This window comes from Solanum stenotomum, chromosome 3, assembly GCF_019186545.1.
Source record: "Solanum stenotomum isolate F172 chromosome 3, ASM1918654v1, whole genome shotgun sequence".
Classification (NCBI taxonomy): Eukaryota; Viridiplantae; Streptophyta; class Magnoliopsida; order Solanales; family Solanaceae; genus Solanum; species Solanum stenotomum.
Window position 1 is genome coordinate 21,940,799 of NC_064284.1, and position 8,695 is coordinate 21,949,493.

An 8,695-nucleotide genomic window follows, 5' to 3' on the forward strand; every position below is an offset into this window, starting at 1 on the left:
CCATTTAAATACCAAATGGATCATGTATATGCATGAGCATGAAAAATTATGTCTTACATGATGTTGCAAGATTGTTGGTTCCAATTGCTTTTGCATCTTATATCAAAATAGGTCTGAAAGAGAAGTCTCAAATAGAATGTTACTAGCCTTTTTTATCTTCAAGTTTTCGATCCATAAATCTAGTTACCAAGGACTGAAGGTGTCAAAAACCCAAAAAAAATAATCATTTCGACATAGATGCCATTGATGTAGAAAATTATTCTGGTTCTCATCTCCTCCACAAATGACATGCTTGCTGGTATGGTTCATATCAAATATGCTTTCACACAATTGTGGAAGGCAGTAGTCATGGCATAAAAGGTGCCGAAATTCTTTATAACATCGTAGATAGGAAAACCCCTTTTAAGAGTTTTTGGGGTTCCAATACAGAAATACCATTAAGCTTGACAAAGATACAGCAAGATGGCTTTAGCTGAATGCTCATGAGGTTACAGCATCGAGCTCTATACATTAACTTAGGCCTCTTTCTCCATCTCTACCCTGAGAAAGTGCCGATCTTCGATCCTATAGTTCCTACGTTACATACTTAAGCGACTACAAATACAGGATAATGACATCAAGGCCTCATTGCTGACAGTATTGGAGCAAAGTGTCGCACTGACCTCTTTCATGTGTTAGAGTTCTCATATGCATAAATGAGGAGGTAAAATCTAGTAGAGTTGTCTGAATGCATGATGAGAAAGCCAGTCTATACACCAGGCAGTGACTTCCAGTCGCATGTCTTCTTGAATAATTTATTGTCTGAATGCATGATGAGGAAGCCAGTCTATGCACCAGGCAGTCTATGCACCAGGCAGTGACTTCCAGTCACACGTCTTCTTGAATAATTTACTGCCTCTTTTTCGCATGCCAGTTCCCACAAGACCAGCTGAAAGAAGAGATTTTGTGTCTGGTCTCCACTGAAAATCTTTTAGCGTGGAGAACAAGGTAGAAAGTGCTGGACTGATTTCACTATCCTTTATATTGCCACATGATATCACCTTGAGGCTCTGGATCTCCTTCCATGAAAGGAGTGCAGATTCGAGGCCTTCAGTTGTGAGCAGTGAACAGCTTTCTAGGCAAAGAGACTTCACTCTCCTGTTGAAAATAACACCAAAATGAAGCTGTGAAACCCAAATTCCTAACATAATGTTATATTTAGTTAATTACAGGCCCTTTACTCAAGTGAACTTTAAGGGCAGCCTTGTGCATAAAGTATCCATTGTTCACGCAAGGGGATACCCTCCTAATGCAAGCATTAGTGGCTACTTCCACGGCTCAAATTGGTGACCTATAGGTCACACGGAAACAACTTTACTGTTGCTCCAGGTGAATGCAAAACAAAATATGATACCAAATTGCCAGTCAGAACTGAAGCAAGTTCAATGTATAAAACTCAAAACTGGACTCTTTATAATCCAAGATAGCACACATGATATTGATAAATCAAGCATCAATAATGAATTGAAACATAATTGTCATGCCATCAACATTATGTGTTTTCTCTAATGCAAGATGGAAGTGTATACTCTTCAAGAAATGGTAAGGCTATTTTAACATTGATAACTGAAACACTAAGAGGGTGCATGATTACAAATGCATCTACAAACTGGCCTTAAAAAAACAATCTATCCCCAACACAAATAGCTAAGGAAATCTATCACACTTGTCCTTTTACCAAGAAAACAAGATCAAAGGTATACTATGACCAAAATAAAATGCACTATTACAAGCAACTATCCTTTCATTTGGTCGTCTATTATACCCGAGGGGTGGGGGATGGGGGTTACAGCAACACTAAAAAGTCATTTTTAACAAAAATAAGGAACTACATTTCAAGGTCATAAAACCTAAACACAATAAGTTCATGTATGTCAAATGCATAACAAAATGCTAATCCAGCACGAAATTTTCCAGCAACAGCAAGCAAAGTAAACGAGAACAGAATAATATAACCAATACCTTAGACCAGTGGATAGACTGAACATTTCATTATCCAGTCCCCAACAGTTGTGGAAAATAACCTCTCTAACTTCTTGACATAGTAGAAACAACGTTCTCAAACTCTCCTTATTTCTTAATTGGCATTTCTCGAAATGTAATCTTTCAAGTGTCGGGCAAGATCCTACATCTTCATCAAACCATCCACAATGATCAATACTCTTACAAGACATAAACCTCAAGGTGTTCAAATTTTCACAATAGGAAAGAGCAGACAACCAACCACCCTCCATCCTATGATCACGAAGAATCAACTCTTCGAGCATTTGACAACATTGTGCTATTGCCTTAATCCCTTCATAGCTCCCTTCACAACCACTCAGCTCCAGCTTCACCAACCTCTTACACCCCTGAGCTAAAATAGTCAATCCAATATCAGTAACCAAAGATTTATAAAACCCATCAACATTTCCAATCAATCTCAATATCTGCAAGTTCTGACAGGCCGCGATACCACGAAGAACCTGATCATTACATCTGTGCAATTCCAACACTTGCAAAGTTGGACATTCCTCAGCTACCCCCAACAATCCCAATTCACTAGCATTTACCACCAACAATCTACGCAAATTAGGACACCCACTTGCTAGTATTCTCAACCCCTTATCAATCTCATCAGAAGGCAACACAAATCTTTCCTTAAGAAACCAATCTTTCGCATCAGCACTACAATCCACGTGAGAAGAAAGCAACCTGTTAGAGCAAAAAACACCCGCATTCCCCGGTGAAATGAGAGACCCATTAACCAAATCAACATGGATAAGATTAGGGAACCGAACAAACAACCGACCCGAAACAAGGAAATTCCAATCAAGAAGCTTAATCGACCGTACCAGACGACCTTGGAGATTGAGCCAACGTTTAGATACAAGAGAGTTACAATTTCTTTGTGAATCAGGGAGTTTAGAGAGAATGGAAAGAAGTATTTGATCAGAAAGAAGAGAAATTGGATCGGATACAAGTGAGGGAAGAGTGAAATCTAGGGATTTGCGAAGTTGTGGAGAAGGGGATGATGATGGGGTTTGCTTATTGGACCTGGATTGAAGATGCATAGTGAAAAGGACATGATTGAGTGCTTTCTTGTTCTTGAGCAACAAATCATTCCAGCTAGGAGATGGTGGCCCTTTCAATGGTGACCTGAAATTTGATTTTTCAGGTGAAAACGCCATTGTTTTCTTAGCAGCCAACAAGAAACACCATGAAAGGTCTGGTTGTTTCACTCAAAATCTTGCATAATTTGTTGTCAAGTTCAGATGTCATCTACGAATACTATTTCTTCCTCCTCCTCTTTGTTTTTTTCGTGCAAAGTAGTTTAGGAAAATTTCGATATTTGAGTCTAACGGACTTGTAAGGAGTGGGACCGGGTCTAGGCATCCAAGAATTTGAATTTGGGTAAATGGGGCCCACTACAGGAATTTTGGGGATTTTTCCCGTTTGAAAATGGGCCACTTTTTCCAAATTATAATTTACAAGTTTGTTCGGATTGTCTTTTGCCAATGTGCTAAAGTCCAACATACTTCCTATAAATGGGATGGGATGGGATGGGATGGGATGGGATGGGCTACTCACCCTTTCAATCGTTATTCTAATTTGAAAGCATAAAGTACGGAAATCTCGATAATTTGGGCATTAATTATATTTTATCGTGAAAGTTTTTTAAATTATTTTTTAGAACTCGCGGATACATTATTCCTTCACTCGATATATAGCAAACGATACATAAATTTTGTGTCGGATACATAACTATAAATCAGATTCATACTGATTTAGGTTTGACATAATTGGGGTTATATATTAACAATAACATTTTGTACTAGATATATTGTATACAAACAAAGTTGTAATGTATCTGATAGAGATGGAGTGATGTATCCGGATGTTTAAGAGAAAGAAAAGAAAACGGGGGATTTTTGTAATTAATTCAAATGATAGGAATTTTCAGAGATTATGTTATCTTAAGTCATGTAATTAGGTAATATTTCCAATTTGAAATGTAATGGTAACTAGTAGTTTTTGTCGTTTTAATTTGTGTATTTAATTTTGATTCATTGAATTTAAGATAATTAAAAAAAAAAAACTAATTATATGATCTTCAATTTAAGGATGTAAAATCTATCAAAAAGTCTCTTCACTACTGACTTAAATATGCCCAAAAAAAAAAAAAAAAGAGTTAGTTGACTAACGGTAAAATTGCCCAATTATGAATACTTCACGCGTAAAATTGATCCATTTTTACAAGAATTAATTGATTTTTCTGGAAAAAGAAATTTCTTTCGGTTTTTTTTTAAACCCCAAAAGAGACATTTTATCCATCTCCAAAAAGATGGGGTATTTATTACATTTGAATTGAGGGATTGCGAGCCACTCTCAATTCCCTATTCTTTTCTGAAGGATAGAATAAGTTATCCTTAATTAGTACAACTGGGATGAAGCAAGTGAAATTGTATTAAGATATTTTGCTATTGATCTAATAAATCTAGAACAGCAGATGACTGATTCATAACATGTATTAGTTACCATTAAAATATTTAAAATGATAATAAACAACATGAAAGAGGTTGTTTTTCATTGTTTTGGAGTGATTTTTAGGGACGGTTTGACCACAAATATTTTTGAGAAAAAAATTGAAAATTAGTGTTTGGCCATATAATTTGCTATTCCATTACTTATGTAGAGATTAGTTATGATGTGATAAGTAATGTTGAGATTATTTTTATTGAGTGTTTGGTTTATTGTATTCAAAACAATATGTATGACAAAAATTTTAAGAACAAGTTGTTTGTTTCTAAATATACCCTTCATGAATATGAAAAGTGATGTATAAAAACGGTTTAAAGACATATTTTTGTCATTTACCTATTTTATCCCGGGATAAGTTATCCCGAGTTTACTATACCACCCAAGGGGAGATCTCAGACTTGCTAACCAAACAACAAATTAACTGGTACTATAATTTAATCACGGGACTATTTAGTGTTATCTTTCACACCAAACAATAGTATATAAAGTTGACAACATTCAAGATTTATACTCAATAGATTCAATTTGAAGATTATTCGTTTTGAACTTGTTATATTTTTAAAGTTATGAATTTCATATCTACCATTTTATATTAATTTAAAAAAAATAAAAATCTACACATAAATTTATATTCTACATCAAAAGTCATGAATTCAGTTAAACCAGCCATATTCGCAGCACACAAATGACAAATCAGCTAAAAGGGATTATTGGTCAGTTGAAAACCACAATTGCTACTTTCGTGCTTGTTTTGAGCAATCATAAGCCATATTTTTTTCAATCATATATAAACCTTGATCGAGAATATACTTTCAATTTAGGAACATATTAATATATCTTTCTGATTTTGCCTTCATGAAAATTTGAAAAAGGGGTATTTTATCATTTTGCAAGGAAATAAAAAGATTAGGATATAAATTATTTTAAAAAATAAAATAGGGTGTAAATAGCTATAAAGAACATCACTACAAGAAAAGAGTAAAATTGTGACGGAATATTTGGAACAGAGAAGTCTGTCACAAATTGTCACGAAATTTTGACGGATTTGTGACAGATTAATCTTATATAAATAAAAAAATTTAAAAGAATTTTTTTACCTACTAAAATTCAGATAGTGACGGATTTGTGACAGATTTATAACAAATATTTAATATAAGTTTTGTGACAGAACATTTCTGTCACAAAATGATAGCAAATGAAAATAAATGAATATATGTCGTCACAAAATCATCACAAAAATTATGACGGATTTACATTCCGTCTCAATTTAATAAAAAGACAATAAATTATAAAATCTTTAACTTAATGAACCATTTTTTCCGCGAAAATTTTAAAAAATATTAGATGACCTTTTAACTTTCCCCCAAAATTTTCAACACTTTTAGTTTTCACTACAAGAAAAAGCCTTTATTAAGACCAATATTTAAGGACGAGCCTATATATATTTTTATCTCTAAAAGTATATCTATTGGGACGAGATTATATTTTGGTCCTTATTGGTATATGTTATTGTGAAGACATTAAATTCGATCCCTAAAAAAGTTACTAGCTAGTCCCTAAATGTAATTGGATGCATATTTTGAGGCTTGAGCGGAAAAGTCTTTCCGCCAATACGAAAAGTTTTTCTTTTATCAAATTTTGAGGCGCTTAAAAATTTATTCTAAAAGTAAAAAGAAAAAAACTAATTCTCAAAATAGAAGCTTGTCCTAAAAGTTGCCCTAATCTCTTCAAATCACCACTACAACTGAGCATGAATGAAACCCAGCTGCCCTAGCTAATCTCAGCGATGTTGTGCCCCTTGAATGGATAGATGTGTATTCTTCTTTGTGCTATTGTTGTCTCCCCTAATCTCAATGACATTCTTCCATTAAATTGGTAAAGGTGTCTTCTGCTTCTTCGTGTTGTTGTTGCTCGATCTGATTGAAATAGAATCCATTAAAACTTTGCTTGAGACAAAATTTCAGGTGTGTTCATTCTTCTGATCGAGTTATTGCTGCGCTGTTCGAAATATAATCCAACACAACTTTGTTTGGACAATAGTTCAGGTGGGTTCATCTTCCGATCGAGTTGTTGTGTTTCTTTCAATATAATAAGTTATATGAATGACGTTTTTTTCTTGTGTATTCAAGTTACTTCTTCTTCATCTTTTTTAATATTTATTAGGTTACTGACTTTAACTTCAAAAATTATTGGGTGTTGAGATTTTGCGACCATATACATGATACAGAAATATACAAGTATATGACTTGTAATTCAATGACTCATCTTCTTGGTTACAAGTAAATATTAGAAACTCCAAGTATAAAAACATAGATGTGAAAGACTGATTTTGTTGTTGTGGAATTATAGGTTGAAGTAGGACTATGGAGAACCTGTCGTTTAAATTTGAAATGACTCTCTGTTTCACTGTTTATAAGTCTTACATATTCACAATAATGGGGTATTAATCTATTCCTCTTGTTTAAGTATTCAATGACATTTCTTTGAGTATAAATATGAATTTTGAAGGGCTTTTTGGGATTGATTAGTTTAAATTACTACGATGGATATCATTTAAGTCTAATTACAAAGAGATTCAGTTAAATTTTAAAAGAGACAAAAAAAGAATAGCAGGTGATCATTTGTTACATTGAAATTTAAGTGTAATTCCAACAGAAATTATAAGAAAAAGTCAAAGAAGGTACTATTAGATGGCCATTTATCCATGAAGTATGCAGCTTGTTTTCTGCCCACATGTTGTTATACATAGCAGCCAACTGCTCTCTTTTAACATTTTCTGCCCACATGTTGTTACTTCAGCTTGCCTTTTATGTTATTCACTCAGTTCGTTTGTTTCTATTTCCTTCCAAATGTTGTTAAGTTATGGTTTCTAAAAATATATGTTGGATTCTTGTATATAAATATATGCAAAATTAGTTACTGCTTAGAGAATAGTTAGAGTTAAAATTAGTTACTGCTTAGAGGCGCAACATTTAGAACATATATAGTACATTAATTTTCTGCTCTGCTGCGATCATCTGCTCTGTTTTAACGTTTTCTGCCAACATGTTGTTACTCCAGCTCATCTTTTATGTTATTCATTCAGTCCATTTGAAACTGACTTAGCAGAAATATTACAGTCCACCTGGTTTTGCTCCTTGCGACTATGGTTGATCCATAGGTTCCCCAGCCTCTAGAGCAACTGTTTGCATTCAAAAATTATATTAGTTGTATGAATCATAACCTTTGTGAATTAGGTGCACTATTTTTGCTGAGTCAGTTTCAATTTGTAGATTCGAGATATTTTGTAGAGCCGCCATTTTCAGTCTTATTACCATAGCTAGTAGTTCTGAATGTAGAGAGTTGAAAAAAATTATTCTTGCTTAGAATCCTGTTATCCAAGAGACGTTGTTGTCACACATGACTCCTCCAGCTCACCCATTTTTGGTAGATTAGCTATAAAAGCCATTCGTGTTTAGTTTGTATCCAGACTCCGGCGGTACCCACATCTGTTTGCACCTAGCATACTACTTCTATTTATCTATAGTTGTATGCAAAGTTAGTGATTATTTAGAGAATAGTTGGAGTTACATTTGAATTCTTAATTTATTTAAACAAAGTCAGTTAGATGAGGAGACGAGTTGAGGTGAGGTGACGAGATAAGTCGAGAGACTGATGCATTGCCTTCAAATAAAAGTAAGAAGGCGTAACATTTAGAACATAGTACATTAATTTCTAAATTAACAACAATTGTACATATCTTTTATGCTGGCTCTGTTTTTTATTTTCTACACAACTTCATAACGAATAAATTTTGTTTTAAAATTTTCTACTATGCTGTAACAATATCGCTGCCAGCTACCCTGTTTTAACGGTTTCTACCGAGATGTTGTTAATCTAGCTTGTCTTTTATGCTAATTTATTCCATTTGCTTATATTATCTACCTAATGTTATTTAGTTGTGGTTCTTCAAAATAGATGTTGGATTCTTGGCTAATGTATCTCAAAGTTTTCTAATAGATTTTTCTTATTTCTTGCTGCTTCTGCTGATGTTTTTGGATATCACTTGACAAAGACTGAAATTTTAAAGTTTTCTGTTGGACTTTTGTTCATTCTTCAGTGAAGATGCACTAACTCATTATTAGTAATTTGCTAT

At 33.8% G+C, this 8,695-nt stretch overlaps 1 protein-coding gene across 1 annotated transcript; it reads right to left on the reverse strand.

Annotated features, from left to right (window-relative positions):
* Positions 1-841: 841 nt before the first annotated feature.
* On the reverse strand, positions 842-3,319 carry LOC125860842 (F-box protein At5g07670-like). The gene is made up of 2 exons (XM_049540873.1): positions 2,002-3,319; positions 842-1,137 (listed from the first exon to the last, which is right to left on the reverse strand). Exons 1-2 carry the CDS (start codon positions 3,207-3,209, stop codon positions 843-845), a joined length of 1,503 nt encoding a protein of 500 aa, XP_049396830.1. The 5' UTR covers positions 3,210-3,319; the 3' UTR covers position 842.
* Between the last annotated feature and the right edge of the window lie 5,376 nt (positions 3,320-8,695).

Bases quoted from the DNA above. Each gene is read 5' to 3' on its own strand.
- LOC125860842 (XM_049540873.1), bottom strand. From the start codon at position 3,209: ATGGCGTTTTCACCTGAAAAATCAAATTTCAGGTCACCATTGAAAGGG. The intron at 1,138-2,001 runs GTATTGGTTATA...TATTTTCAACAG, and splicing joins AGTCTATCCACTGGTCTAAG to GAGAGTGAAGTCTCTTTGCC.